Here is a 16,559-nt window from a genome sequence, read left to right on the forward strand (position 1 = left end):
ACTACAATCAAGGAGATTTTCATTATAATAACTACTCTTGGGGGGGGGGGGATCATTGCATTTTAGCAATTCTGCACTGTACTAAATTAGGACATGGTGAGCTTAAATGTATGTGGGGAGTTGTCTGAATAATCCTTCTCTGCTGCAAAAAAAAAAAGAAAAGAAAGAAAGAAGAAGGGATGCCAAACTATTGCAAAAAGATCAGTCTTGAGTCATGACTTCCTGCAAATATGCTTTTAGGACTCCCCTTAAGACTCTAGCATAAAAGGAACAAGCAGGAAGGGGAGGGGAGCAATCTAGCAGCACCTTTAATATTCATTCTAATTCAAGCCTCTCTGGTGTTCGACCAATTTCCTCTTAAAACTTAAGACCTCAGCCAGTTCTCACTGTTGGATGCCGAGAAATATTTCCCTTCTTTTGTCCTGCTTGGCACAAATAGGTTTACATTTCACAACACAAACACTGCAGCAAATGGCTTTTCAAAATAACCTAAGAGCTGAGTAAACAAGAACATCTCTTGCATAAAAACCCACAAAGCCCTCCACCACTCTATGTACCAATATCCTGTTTAATCCAGCACAGATTGAGTTTCCAGACTGTGGTTGACACAATTTACTTAAGGTTAACGAGGAGCCGAGGGAGGCATGGCTTATTAAACCATGTGAATCACTAATACGTGAGAAAATCCGACCCTTCCACTTTCTTTTCCCCATTTTTCTTTCAACTGCTCATTTGGGCTGTAAGCACCAAGGGGCAGAGATCCATCCCCACGTTGCTTCTACATGGTATATACACGTGGTTCACTTTTTGACTATTTTAAACAGACTTCAAAAACTTGGCTGTTTTTAGCTTGTTTCAACTTTAACACCGTTCTATTATTAGGTATGATACTAGCTGTGCCCGGCCACGCGTTGCTGTGGCGAAGTGTGGTGGTCTGGGAAATAAAATATTGAGGAACTGGTGGTAGTTAAGGTAGAGGGTAAAGGTTTTCCCCTGACATTAAGTCCAGTCATGTCTGACTCAGAGTGTTGGTGCTCATCTCCATTTCTAAGCCGAAGAGCCAGCGTTGTCCATAGACTCCTCCAAGGTCATGTGGGATGACTGCATAGAGCGGCGTTACCTTCCCGCCAGAGCAGTACCTATTGATGCACTCACATTTGCATGTTTTTGAACTTATGGGTTGGCAGAAGCTGGGGCTAACAGTGGGGGCTCTCTCCGCTCCCCCAATTCAAACCTGCAGCCTTTCGGTCCAGAAGTTCAGCAGCTCAGCGCTTTAACACGCTGCGCCATCAGGGGATATTATTTCCTAAAGGTTGTGAATATACAATATTGCTGATTGGTTTTTTTTTCTGTTGGAGGCAAGTATGAATGCTGCAATTAGGAAAAATGATTAGGATGTAATGGCCTTGCAGCTTTAAAGCCTGGCTGCTTCCTCCCTGAGTGAATTTTTTGTTGGGAGGTGTTAGCTGGCCCTGATTGTTTCCTGTCTGGAATTCCCTTGTTTTCAGAGTGGTGTTGTTTGCAATATTTTATGTGCGTCTACTGTCTGTGGCCCTGAGAAAACAGAGGATTTGCCAGACTTTGATGATGGGAATACTTTGTTGGGAGGTGTTAGCTGGCCCTGATTGTTTCCTGTCTGGAATTCCCTTGTTTATTTACTGTCCTGGTTTTAGAGATTATATTGTTCTGCATTATTCTATCCCAGTAATTATTTCATATTAAAGTAGAATCTCAATTATCCAACATTCACTTATATCCAACGCAGTCTGCCTTTTCATAATCAATGTTTTTGTAGTCAGTGTTTTAAATTCATTGTGATATTGTAGTGGTAAATTTGTAAATACAGTACAGTAGAGTCTCACTTATCCAACATAAACAGGCTGGCAGAATATTGGATAAGCGAATATGTTGGATAATAAGGAGGCATTAAGGATAAGCCTATTAAACATCAAATTAGGTTATGATTTTACCAATGAAGCACCAAAATATCATCTTAGACAACAAATTTGGCAGAAAAAGTAGTTCAATACACAGTAATGCTATGTAGTAATTACTGTATTTATGAATTTAGCACCAAAATATCACAATATATTGAAAACATTGACTACAAAAATGCATTGGATAATCCAGAACATTGGATAAGCGAGTGTTGGATAAGTGAGACTCTACTGTAATTACTACATAGCATTACTGCGCATGGAACTACTTTTTCTGTCAAATTTGTTGTATAATATGATGTTTTGGTGCTTAATTTGTATAACGATTACCTAATTTGATGTTTAATCGGCTTTTCCTGAATCCCTTCTTATTATCCAACATATTCACTTATCCTGTCGGCCTGTTTATGTTGGATAAGTGAGACTATACTGTATATTGATAATCTTATATTATCTGCTTAGAACTGGATTATATGAGGCCCCTTCTACACAGCTGGATAAAATGCACACTGAAGTGGATTATATGGCAGTGTGGAGTCAAGATAATCCAGTGCAAAGCAGATAATGTAAGATTATAAATGGGTTATAGAGCTGTGTGGAAGGGCCTTGAGTCTACACTGCCATATAATCCAGTTAAAATCAGATAATCTGTGGAAGAAGCCTAAGTGAGGCCTAAGGCTGCCTGTCCCCTAACTGAAGCCTGGCTGTCCCTTGGCTGGTTGCTAGGCAACCAAGTGGGCAGAGATTAGCCCTCTAAACTGGCAGCAATTGGATAAAAAAAATTATTGCTCTCCCTCTAATTAGGACTTTATTTTTCTTTTCTTTTTGTTGTATCAACCTGGAGGCATGGATGATGGGTTGTGTTGTCAAATTTCGAGGTTGCGGGGCCTGTACTTTTGTTGTTTTGTCCACTGCCCTGATGCCATCACTCTTTTATATATATAGATAGGTAATTAAAAGCTATTAACAGTTAGAAGTCAATTTAGATTAATTAAATTGTTATTATTTTAAGTCAATTTTAAATTGTGAACTTTAATCTGTTTTTTATCACTGGATTTTAACTTGAATTTTAACTCTGTGTATCTTGTTGCATGAGTTTTAATAATGTTTTATCTCTGGATTTAACAATGTTGTGCACCATCTCAAGCCGCAGAGTGAGATGGGCAATAAATTCATCATCATCTTCATTATTGTAATTATTATTTAAAATGCTTTATTCTGTGAAGAGTATTGTCTCAAAAGAGATAAAATACAGTGGATTCTCAGTTAATCAGAACTCTAAAGCAACCAGCAAATAAATTGATGAAATAATACTTCAAATAAAAACAAGAAAACCTTTTTTTATAATACAGTAAAATCAGTTTTGATAATACAGTAAAACTAAGTTACAGTAATTAAAAGTAAACTAAGACAAATGATGTATCAAGTCAATACAGAGTTTATGGTATGCTATAGTATGGGGTCAAGCAACCGCAAATTTATTTTATCTGGCATCTATCAATCCCCATGAGTGCTGGTTAACTGAGAGTCTACTGTAATTTAAATGATAAAATACGTAAATTAGCAGGGAATACAGCTTGCACTGAACCACAAACCAATACCAACCAAACACAGATCAAGGAACATGAAAGGCACTGCAGACTAACTCAACCAGAGAAGTCAGCCATAGCAGAGCACTTGATGAACCAACCTGGAGATAGCGTATTACTGGAGAAGGCAGAAATGCTGGACCACTCTAACAACCACCATGCCAGACTACACAGAGAAGCCATTGAAATCCATAAGCATGTGGACAATTTCAACAGAAAAGAGGAAACTAACGAAATCTGGCTACCAGTATTAAAAAACTCTAAAATCAGGACAGTAAATAAAGGACAACACTCTGAAAACAGGGGAGTTCCAGACATGAAACAATCAGAGCCAGCTAATACCTCCCAAAAAAGAATTCCACCAGGCAGGAATCAGGCAGGCTTTGAAGCTGCAAGGCTTTTCAATGCTAATCAAGGTGATTAATTACAACATTCACACTTGCCTTCAACAGACAAGAGTTCTTTCCCCCACCCTGGACCTTCCACAGATATATAAACCTAACTTGACTAGTTTCCAATAGACTTCACAATTTCCGAGGATGCCTGCCATTGATGTGGGCGAAACATCAGGAGAGAATGCTTCTGGAACATGGCCATACAGCCCGGAAAACTCACAGCAACTCAGTGATTCCAGCCATGAAAGCCTTTGACAATGTGTTTGTGTGTCACTAAGTTAGGGAAAGACATACTTCATATCTTTCATAGATGGTAGTCCTTCAACTGACTGGGTGAAGGGGGGGCATCTCTTCTGCATTCCCTTTTGAAACTTTTCTTTCTTTGCATGGTCTGAATTGCAACTTGACCCTTTTCTAAGGAACAGTCTCATGTGTCAGCACTGTCTGCTTAGTTTGGCTTATGTCCCAGGTGCGGCTTAGCTCACGGCTTCACCTGGTGCTGAGACGTTTCCTCCTTTTAAGTTCATTAAGAAAGGTCAAGCAATATTGGTACAAAAAATAAAAACCAAAGCGCTATCAGAATGATTTCAAAAGAGACTACTGTTGTTTAGGTTGGTGTTTCTTCTACAAACAAATCCTTCTGAAAGTCTAGTCATGGAAATAGCCAAGGCTACTAACGGTGTAAAATTCTAGGTCACTAAAAGGTAGCTTGCCCTTATAAACTATGGCAAGTTCATTTCACAGAGCAGACTTTCACCTACTAGACCTTATCCTCCAACACTTAATCTTTATTTTCTTGCCCACACAAGGCTGTCATTCTCCTGTGTATATTCCTTACCCCTTCAGCCTTTCCTAGAATTACACTACTTACAGTTTACATTTACATTATGTGCAGATTACACATGGGCTCCCAACATAGGTGTGTGGGATCCATTCTGCTTCTCCACTAAAATGAGGAAAATATGGTCATATATGATCACTAAGAATGTTGCAAGGCCGTCTGTTTTGGAATACAGCCAGTCCTCCATATCCACCGATTCTGTACATAAATAATATTGTTGATATTCTGAAAAGTGTGCTCAATATGGAAATATGAAATTGCAGATAATAGTGAAACCTACTGAAATGAATAATTTTCAGTGGAAGTTGACTCTAAGAATCATACTGGAGAAAATGCCTAGAAAGAACATTTTTGAACACACAAGTAAGTGAAACCATAGGTATCAATCCAATGGCTATGGGGATCATACTGTATTTTTCTATGAATATCAAGGAATGTTGTTGTTCTTGTTATTATTGCACTGGCCTCACTTTACATCTAAGGTGATTGTATTTCCCGCACGACTGCTCTACATTACTTTCCATTATATCTAATGAGACAAGTATCCAAGAATTTTGGATGTCTAGCAATTTTTCTCTCTCAAAGTACCTGGTACCAGTACAATATTTGTGTCCATCGGCAAGCATTGTTTCTTTCCAGGAAACTGCCCAGGGACTAGGAACCAAAAATGGCCCAACTCTGAATAGTCCTGTTCTACATGACGTACCTTCAGAAATGTGAAGACATCAACCATATATTACTTCTCAACCTTTTCTTCTCCAAGCTAAATATATACTGCATTCTAAGTTATTCCTCAGTAATTGGTTTAAGCAGTCTGCTTGTAATCACTAAACACCCATCCTTTTTACTGCTATTTTCATACAGACATTCAACATTTATGACTGAACAAACAAAAAATGTTAAGTCTTTTAACCAATACTATATGTTGTGTTACTATATGTCCAGGGTGAGAGTTTTTTCTCCCATCTTAGACATTACACAGATATATAAACCCCACTTGCCTAGTTTCCAATAGACCTCACAACCTCTGAGGATGCCTATCATTCGTATGGGCAAAAAGTCAGGAAATAATGCTTCTGGAACATGGCCATACAGCCAAAAAAACTCACAGTAAGCCAGTTATTTTTTGTTGTTTCCTTCTTTGATCAATAGGCAGAGGTTGTAAATAAATAAATAAGTCCCTGTAAACATCCAAACTCATTATAACAGACAAAATTGTCCATTTGCGTGGCTTAGTGACAACTTTGCGTTGTGATGGTTTAAAATATGCAAACTTTGTTTCATGCATAATAATAAGTATATTGTGAATAAAAGGGGCTTCAAACTATGTGTATAAGGTACATATGAAACATAAATTAACTTCATGTTTAGACTTGGGTCTCATCTTCAAGGTATCTTCTTATGTACCGTGTTTCCCCGAAAATAAGACAGTGTCTTATATTAATTTTTGCTCCCAGATGCACTAGATCTTATTTTCAGGGGATGTCTTATTTTTCCATGAAGAAGAATTCACATTTATTGTTGAACAAAAAATGAACATTTATTATATACTGTTCAGTAGTTGTCATCACAAACCAGCATAACCAGACAAACTGTGAATCCTATCAAGAAATTCTTGTTACTATCAATATTTCCATGTATAACACTCTATGGTACATTTGGAAGCATGCCCTGGTGTCCTGTCTGGTGGGCATGCTTCCAAACAAAAACTTTGCTAGGTCTTACTTTCAGGGGAGGCCTTATTTTTAGCAATTCAGCAAAACCTCTACTAGGTCTTATTTTCTGGGGATGTCTTATTTTAGGGGAAACAGGGTATGTATATCCAAATACAGGGAATTCAAAATTTGATTCAAAGCCTTTTGAATAAAGGATACTCAATCTGCATTTTAACTAGTACTAAAATACACCTGAGCAATCCATATACGCACAAGAGCAGTGCTTGGCAGGGTTACTTTGGATTGGTTTATTTTACTTCTCAGCTAAAACAGCCACTGGGAAAGAATCAGCTTTTGATGAGAAAAGAGAAGATTTGATGCAGGGCCCTTCATTCAACCTTAAATTGCTGCTCTTACCTGGTGTCTGTAGTTCATCCAGCCATTTGAGCCAGCTACAATGACAACCCAATGCTTGCCTCCATCTTCAGGGACTTCCTCAAAGGTGGGAAAGGCACCAATTCCCAGGATACAGCCCAGCAATACTGCTATCTTCATTGTCATTTTCTCTGCCCTTTATCCAAAACTTACAGAAACTGTGGGTCAGAAACAAAATAATGTGAAGTAGAGATTAAAAACTGGCATTTAAAAAATGTTAGGCATGGAAAAATGTTAACAGAATAATTTTGAAGTAGACTTCATAGTACAGAGATGACGATATTCTGAAACTGTTCCAGGTAGAGGCAGTTGAAGTACCCCTTAGCCGATAAAACTTGGGCTGGGCTGTTCAAGCAACTTCATTTCATGCAGGGTTCCTTCAGATTTAAGGAATATCGTGGGGTGTTGGGGAGGGAGGGGTCATCCAAATCTTATTGGATTAAAACTCCTGATACCTCACCATTGGTTATGCTTGGTGATGGGAGTTGAAATCCACAAGTATCTGGAGAAGACTGTTCATTGCTGTAAAAACTGAAATCCAGAGGAGAACAATTTAGACCATTTGTCATTATGCATATGCAACCAGGCTCCCTCCTCATTTAGCATATGAATGACTGCCTACATTAAAATTAAGGAAGCTGAAAGAGTGCTACATATCTTTTAAAGGGAAAAAACCTATTGATGCAATGTTCAACAGTTGCCCGTTATTGTAGGGGAAATTTAAAAGGAGAGATTCTAGAGTGATCTTGAAGATGGAGTGAAACAAGGACACATACAAAACAACACAACGTAGTAACCAAGGAGGTCCTCCCTGGCATATCCTTTGGTCAGATCAAAGTACTTGTACACAAAGCTATCCATTTAGAAAGACAGAATGGATCACTCTTCACAAATCCTTATGAGATGATACAGTTAAGTAAATGCCTTGGGAGTATGAATTTTCCAGGATTAGATTTTTGCAACTCAATGGAGATCTAAACAAATTGGTTGTTGTTTTTCTGCAAATCAAACAAAGAGTTGGGACTTTAATACATTGTCTCCTCTCCATCAGTCAGCAATTCAATCATTTATCTGTAACAGGACAATGATTTCTGGTTAACTTGCCACCTTCAGGGTACTAACTCTAGGGATACCTCTTCACTGAGGGACCTTCCAGACAGACCCTATATCCCAGGATCTGATCCCAGGTTTTCTGTTTATCACAGATTATCTGGCAGTGCGGTCTCATATAATCCAGTTTAAAGCAGAAAACTTGAGATCAGATCCTGGGATATTGGGCCTGTCTAAAAGGGCGCTGAGGAGCCTCTTGGTTACTGGAATACATTCTGCAACACTCGCTTGGTTCATGTTATGCGCTGGTTAGCTCATTTTGAAGTCTAACCATTAGCCTTCACAAATCATGTCCCAGTATGCATTTTTCAAAAACCATGTGAAGTAGAATATCAGTTAGTACTCTTAAGAAAACTGTTTGTCAGGAAAAACTGGCACACTTGTACTCCATAAATTCCAGGATTTCTCCGGGTTTGGAAACTGCTTGACTCTTGGCTCACCATTCTGAATAACCAACTGTGACCTCTTATGATGTTAATGACCTCCAATCAGGTCCTTCCTCTCTCTACCAACATTCATTTTGATCGTGGGACATCCAAATCCTGCAAGACCTGCTCAGGCTGCAATTCTATGCACACCAGCAAACCAATGGGACTTACACAAAAGTAATACCACAGCTCAGTTTAACAGAAAAGGACTGCCAGTCATACTTAACATTATTAGGTGATACCCCATGAAAAACATGAAAGAGGAAGGACATGCTCCACTACGCAGCCAGACGGCAACTGCTGGTCATGCTTGGTGAACAAAGAAAGGAAAGACTATAATTGGCCTTGTCTCCCATTCTTTTCTTATACAGATGTACAGCTATATATTGCATGCTTCTTTGTTTAGCTTTCAGGGCTGGCATTAAGGCGAAGCTCATGTGTACCGCCCCTCCTGATAAAGAGATTCAAGGAAAGAAGTACATTGGCATTTTGTGCTGGTGAATGGAGGACAGCCAGTATGCATATGCACTCTCTGGATGCATACATACTATGATGCTCAGCATGCTAAATGAACCTGCTCTGAGCTTGCTTGTGATCCATCACACATTAGTATAGTCAGGAAAATAATTAATGCTACTTTCAGTGCACGTTTTAAGTGTAACATAGTTAGGCTAAAATCCTGTTAGTGGCATACACAGATATAAGTCAGTTCTATGTCTGCATACTTATTTTAGTTCACTAGTATTCCCTTTTTCCATCCATATATGTTTATCTCAATTTCCTGCTTTTCTCCCAACTCTGAACTGTTAGAACTTTTAAGAGATTGTACCTGTTTAAGTTCTTAAGCCTGAATATACACAACTATGTTAATAATTGTTTTTGCATAAGTCACAGAGTACCTGAGTCATCAAAAAATGAACCAAACAGGAAGAAAAGAATTCGCTGAGCGAGCTGTTTACATACACACATTTAAAAGGAAGGGAGGCCAGATCAGCATCTGCAAGACTGTTTTTACTACTATGACTATCACCACAATCCACACTGTTTGGCAGTGGTGCGGGTTGTACTCCCAAACACCATAATATCTTTTGAACACTTTATACAATTGATTTATCCATTACAAAATGCAAGTAAAGGGTTTGTTTGGCTATTTTGGAGAAGCTGATAGATAATAAAGACATGCTACCAAAGGGTCAAGGCCTTTGATGATTAATCGTTGTAGGTTCGATTCATCTGCCCACTCAACAATAGCTCCATCGGTGATGCCTTGCCAGTATTATATTACACTTTATTGACTATTTTAGCTGCGAAAATACCTCTCCCCGATTTTGAAATATTCTGCACTTTGGCCCAGACCCGTGTATTAGTCTCCTGTTTTTAACATTTTATTCTGTATGTTGGTTTTTATTACTGTTTTATTGATGCTGATGTTTTATTGTTGGGATATTTGTTTTATTGTCTTGTTGTTGTTGTTACATTGTTGTGTTGGGCAATGGCCCCATGTAAGCCGCCCCGAGTCCCCTCGGGGAGATGGGGCGGGGTTTAAGAATAAAGTTATTATTATTATTATATAAGAGGGGGGGGGCTACCTCCTCTTGTCTCAATTCACTGTACACCTTGTTATGGGATATATAACAAACTATGTTTGCAAGTCTTTTCAGTTTTAACCTTTGTACTCCCCACAGAATGCATGACCTATGATAAAGAACATGCCTTCCTCTTCCCACTATCTTGGAGATATAGAGGTATGGGAGGATTACCCTAGGAACACTATTATGTGTAACGTCCAGCCTAACTTCACAAAGTGTTGACACATGGAACAGGGCCTCATTTAAATAAATACATTAAATGAGATCTCAAATATCTGGTAGGCTTGTATGGGAGAAAGCAGAGTTTTGTAGATCAAAAACAATAGCCAGGATTTATACTGGAAGACAATAGGGGGCCAGTATAGTCCTTGCAAAACCAATGTTATACAGTCTCTAAAATGCACACACTAGTATGGTGGCTGCATTTTGCATTACCTGCAACTTTTAAACAGTTCTCAAAGGCAGGTCTACATGGGGCATGTCGTCATTGTACTTTATGGCTGCTAGAGTCTATTTTAAATTACAACTAATGCTTGGTACTTTTTCAATTTGGTCATCTTAATTGCTTAGGGCATATGTTTTGTGCAATTATGTTTTATTGGTATAATTATGTTCTCCTTTGCATTTGTATTTCTTATCTTAATGTGATTTTTAGAGAAAATTAAGTCTGTTAATGTGTATTTTTCATGTTTGATATTGCATGATTTAATTGTGGCATTGAATGTTTGTATTTTAATATGTATGTAAACCGCCCTGACTCCCGCTGGGGAAAGTAGTTTCTGACCTATGCCTACCATAGCATTTTCTTGGCAAGATTTGTTCACCAATTCTGAAAGCTGGAAAATCCCAAGGCATTCAGGAATCTTTCTGGATTCATTAGTACGGGGATGGACCATTTTAGGTAGTCTTAGGACTGGATGGGAAAGTCACTTGTGGTACCTTAAGATCTAATAAGTTTTACTGTGCATAAAGCGGGTTATGGTTTTTGATATTCTATTAGTCCTATGAAAAGCTGGCCACAACTTATGGTGACCCTATGAATGAGATATCTCTAAGAGTCCCCATCACGATTAACCCTTATCAACGTCTTGCAAACTCTGGTCTGTGCGTTCTTTCATTTAATCTTCCTTTTTTCTTACTACCTTCCATTTTCTCCAGGACTATCATTTCCAGTTAGCCATACCATCTCATGATGCATCCAAACTGAAATAATGTAGCTTGAATTTAGTTTATACAGGCATCTTTTGAAAGTTCACCTCCTAGATTTTTGTTGCAGAAGTACAAACAAATGCAGTTTGCTCTAGTCATGAGACTAGGATAACTAACTCCTGATAAGGAAGTGTCCTACAAGAAACAATTCTGTAACTTTGCTGTTAGCAAAGAGCTTAAAGATTACAAAGAAGACTGTTAGCTTTACAGAAAAAGATTCACCATCTCCCTGCATTGTCTATGCCACTGATATTAAAGCCGTGACTTCACCAGATCCCAGATTAGAAGGGAATAATAGCAAACAAAATCACTGATAATCTGAATTGCAAACCACCAAACGGTGATTGCCTCTCATCTGAACTCTACTATCACTCCTTAGTAAAGATATCTGATCGTACATCAAACGTGTAGCCTTTAGTATTCCAGATTCATCTTAACTAGTTTTTGTAAATTTTTTGCATGCAAAATGCATATATGTAAGAATTTGTACTTGTAGATTTTGGGGAAAAAGCTCTTGATGTAATAATAGTAATAATACACTTTCTTTATATTCTACCCTTGGGGATTCAGAATGCTTGTCATTTACATAGGGAAACATTCAGTGCCTTTACTGATAGAAGTGCCTCAGCACAAGTATATCCTACCTGGAGAAGTGACCATAAGAAGGTGTTACTATGTGTGATATCCTTCCTTGTGCAGAAAAAAATCCAAAGTCATTAATCAAACTCAGGAAAGACATTCAATAAAATCAATATTTATTTTGCTTACAAGAATGATTTCTTTAAATGTAAAATCTTGATGGGAATTAAAATCACTTTCCCTTATTGGGTAAAAGATTCTGATCATCAACTATCCACTACTGACTGACGTTTCCGCTCAGACTGCACTGATGTGTGTTGAAGAACCTCTGAAAGCATCAACCCACAGAATTAGTGTTGGAAGATTTTGCAGCAGAATCTTCTAGGCAGGTGTTCAATAAATAAGACTGGCTAGACCTGCAGGGCCTTTCATGTAACTGACACACCTCCTTTCTGATCATGCAATGGGAAGAAAAGGTCATATTGCTTGATTATGCATGGCTTTTTTGCCCATTCTGCATGTCTCACCATTATTGTTATTGTCATCCAGCAGTCTAGAAGTCTTGTGGAGGGGAAAGAACTGCATTCTATCTGCTTTCTCCATGCAATGCCTAGTTTTATACATGTTTGTTATGTCTTTGCTTATTCAAATGTGGCTCTTTTCATAACGGAGTTGCTCCAGTCTCTTGATCATTTTGGCTGCCCCTTTCTATATCTTTTCTAGCTCTGCAAAATCCCTTTAGGTCTGGTTGACCAGAATATTATATTGATTTCCAGATATCCCACCTGGAGATAGAATGTTATATTGATTCCCAGATTTGTTTGAAGACATTAGGATAATTTCTAACTTAGAAACCAGTCATCCACATTTGCTGGGGTTAGGAACACAGGATCTCATACTGGAGGGTTTAAGAGATTCCTAAAAAACATTTTAATCCAATCTGCAAATATTAAAATTCACTAAAGTCAAACTTGCAAATTTGGAGGGCTGTATTTTTAATTGCTTTACTAATACCAAATACAAAATAGTACTTTTTTTATAGCTGACGCACACTGGATCAAAGTTCCAAGAACCAAGATCTCTCTCAAAATAAGTAATTGATACCCCATACCTCAAGAGTATAGATTTATGTGTTTGGTTTTGTGCATCAATTTAGAATAGCTGACACTGAATTTCCCATTTTAATGCCCAATCTGCCAGTCTATGAAATATCCTTTCGGAGCTCTCTGCCATCTTTTTGCTTTGGTCACCCTAAATAATTTACTGTACCCCTCAATCCATAAGATCCAGGTCTGTGACTTCCAGTGAATCTGTGAATCATTGTGCTTCATATCAATAAATGGCAGCAATGTGATTTTGGTCAAACTGAAATATGTGCACTCATGTCACTGCCATTTAAAAATTTGAAATGTAATCATAGAATTGGAAGAGACCACAAGGGCCATCCAGTCCAACGCCCCTGCTATTCAGGAAAATCTTCCATTGCTTTTCATATCTGCAGTGGGTCAATGGTGTTTATCTGGCATAGGATGCCGGACAGCTTCAGAAATGTGATAGAAGCAAACCTCTCTTGGTGTTGAAACTTCGGAATGACAAGGTGAAATCACTTTTTTCCCCTGGCATCACATGCTATACTTGAGAAAACAAGAGGAGCCAGTTTAAACATCAGCTGACCATGTTTTTAAACAGTATTCTGGATTGTATGGATTCATTAATGTTTTCTCTGCTTTTGCACACCCTCCTTTTAGTGAGGAAAATAAGCAGCACCTCTTAATTTTCAAGCTTTTGGCTCAAAACTCTTATAACACAGAGCTTGAAAGTATTACTTTTCTGATAGCCCCTTGACTCACTAGTTAGCATTGCCCATAGCCGTGATGACTGCAAGATATGAGGAGTTGCAGCCCAAAATGTAACTTTTCCAATTATGAGCTAACAAAACTCTAACAAAAAACTGGTACCTGCATTAAGCAAATTTAAGGTCCTTCATAAGTAAAGTCCCTGAGGACAGCATTCCTCACTCATGTTGCCCCATAGAAAAGACACAATTTTTATTATGACAATTCAAAAAGCAGGAGTAAGCAGCACTATACTATAAGATCATTATAGTCACACAATAGTACTAATTGACAACAATTGAGTGAAATACAAGATGTCCATTACATAAATCAAACTGCACGTATGCTTAGTACAGAAACTGCAAATTTCCAGTAAATACAAAATTTCTTTGTTGCTCATCTTTTTGATAATGCTTCCTGAAGTGGCATCTTCTAATTGGAGTTTATATCCACAGCAGGAAATACCAATATTACTGGACTACAATTCCCATAATTCTGAACTCCCTGCTACAATAGTTGGAACTGCTGAGTGATACATTTCAACCCCAACTGAAGGGATGCACAATTTCCCTCCTGATCCAGAGGGATCTATTCATTCAGTTGTCAAATGGAGAACTTGCAAAAATACTTTTCAATTACATTTCTCAGAATTCCCCAGCCACTAAGGGCCACTAATCATGTTGGCCAGGGAAATTCCAATACTGTGGTCCATTCACATCTATCCTGCCTTCCAAGCTTTGTGATGTACCTTTATTTGAAGACAGCAATTTAGCTCTACTATATGTAACTATCTTCTTGTTCAATTAGGTGAGAACTAGCTGAAGAAAAAAGTAGCCCTTTGTATTAAGAATCAATTTGTCTTTCCATTTTGCTCAAAGCATACTGTAACTAGTTTAGAATTTACAGATTCTGTCCAAGAACAATGTAAACATTTCCTCATGCCATTAAGACCAAAGTTCACTTCATTCCCAGCCGTGACAAAGCAGATTTCTGAGAAATTTGTCTGCTTGGCATGAGGGAAGAAAAGACACGACAGAAGCTTCCACCAGCACCTGAACATAAGGCTGTGAATGATACTTCTTGTGGATGGAAACTACAAGACTCCCCAGGCTGCACAGCCACTGGGTTCAAGGTCTGATGTGGGCCCCTTCCATAACACTATGTAACACGATTTTTATTCCTGGGTTATAACGGTCATTTCCTAATTGGTTACAACACATGGAAAAAGTTTGTTAAACTGCAAAAACTTTGTTTTTGTGGGACATCCTGCATAGTTTTTCAATGAATAGCTCATACAGTCTCAACCAATTCAACAGAGTTTGTGGCAGCCACAAAAACAAAGTTTCTGGGGTGTAACAACTACTTTCAAAGTAAATACTGCACAATTAAACAGGAAATAATACTTCCAAAGCAGGAACAGAAAATATTTCAAATGTTGTTACATAGTAATATGCAATTACAGTATATGCTAAGGTTCTATCTTCTGGATTTCACTGATGCCAGGGTACCATTTTATGGAAATGCAGTTTAGAGAGCGATATTTAGAATTTTACGTCAGGCAGTTATAGTCTGTCACCAAACTACAAATCCCAGGAATCAATAGCAATGCTTAGTTTTATATATGTTTACTCTGACTTTGGTTGTTCAAATGTGATCAAGTCTTTGTCCAACTGCTTGATCATTTTGGCTACCCCTGTCTATACCTTCAACAATATCCTTTCAGGTTGCAGTTTTCCAAGTATGACTGCACCATAGATTTTTTCCCCCCACGGCATTAGGAAATTGCTAGCTTTACAAGTCAGCCCTTCTCTGGAGTTAGGAGCACAGGACCACCATGAATGTGGAAAAAGTGCAGTTAAAGTGGTATCACAATGCTGTAATTTTGCAGAGCAAAAAGGCCCGAACATATGTCTTCAAATATAGGAGGTAATGTTGTTGTGTGCTTTCCAGTTGTTTCCAACTTATGACAATCACTAGGTTTACTAGAACTGAGAGTATGTGACCTACTCAATTTCCATAGTTGAGCAAGGAACTGAACCCTAGTTTCCAGAATCCTAGTCCAATGCACAAAAGGTGGTTCTCACAGGAGATGTACAATTCATAAATATGAATGTTCCATTTATACACATTACCCAATCATTAAGCGGGTTATCCAGATGTATGGCAAACAAGTCTCACAAAGCCCTTCCTATCTGTGACAGTTACGGCATTTCTGTGTGCAAAGATTTAATTGCACGATGATAACCCAATGGTGCATTGGGCCACTAGCCATTTGGGCAAGATGAATTGTGATCCTTCTCAGCTGACTCTCCTAAAGCTCAATTGGCAGAAAGAACTTCTAGCTAAAATATACCAGGCATTTTGATTCCAGCTTATAGAAAGGTAACTATTGTGCTTCCTCTCCACAATGACCATTGCTACTTGCTCCGTTCGTTCACCATAAACCTAAACACAGTTTCACTGGAGGGACAATTTTATACCAACTGCTAGAGTCTCTTATGGCAACTAACCCATGATAGTGGTGAGTGAAGCCCTCCAGATGTTGTGTCGAGACTACAATTGCCAGCATTTCCTGACTACTGGTTATGCTGAATAGTGCTAAAATCTAATTAGTTTTGAAGGGATGCTCTTTATCCATCCCCTAGCACAAAATGTTGGATTTCCCTGTTTCAATCTGCAGCTGCAACTGTTCTTTTCCCATTGGCTATGCTGGGTAAGGCACACAGGCTCCTGGGTGGTCAAAGGTTCTTTACTCCTGCAAGAAACATACACATTTGTCTGCACAGATCCAGGTCTTGCAGTTTTCCCAAATGATGTGAACCAGGAAGGGGAAGTTGCCATCTTAAAATAGGGCCGAGGAACTACCGGGCTGCATATGGCATTCCTGGAAACCCAATATGCAATTCTGAAGATTCTTCTAAAGACAATCCCTTCTTTAACCCATGACATCACAATTT

General features: G+C 38.5%; 1 protein-coding gene across 1 annotated transcript in view; it reads right to left on the bottom strand.

The window, feature by feature from the left end:
• The window catches only part of lgmn (legumain), a 35,330-nt gene that overhangs the window by 14,980 nt on the left and 3,791 nt on the right, over positions 1-16,559 (bottom strand). Inside the window, exon 2 of the mRNA XM_062968309.1 lies at positions 6,835-7,010. Coding sequence (XP_062824379.1) covers positions 6,835-6,978 — 144 coding nt within the window. The 5' untranslated portion in view covers positions 6,979-7,010. The remainder of the gene's footprint in view (positions 1-6,834; positions 7,011-16,559) is intronic.

This window comes from Anolis carolinensis, chromosome 1, assembly GCF_035594765.1.
Source record: "Anolis carolinensis isolate JA03-04 chromosome 1, rAnoCar3.1.pri, whole genome shotgun sequence".
Classification (NCBI taxonomy): Eukaryota; Metazoa; Chordata; class Lepidosauria; order Squamata; family Dactyloidae; genus Anolis; species Anolis carolinensis.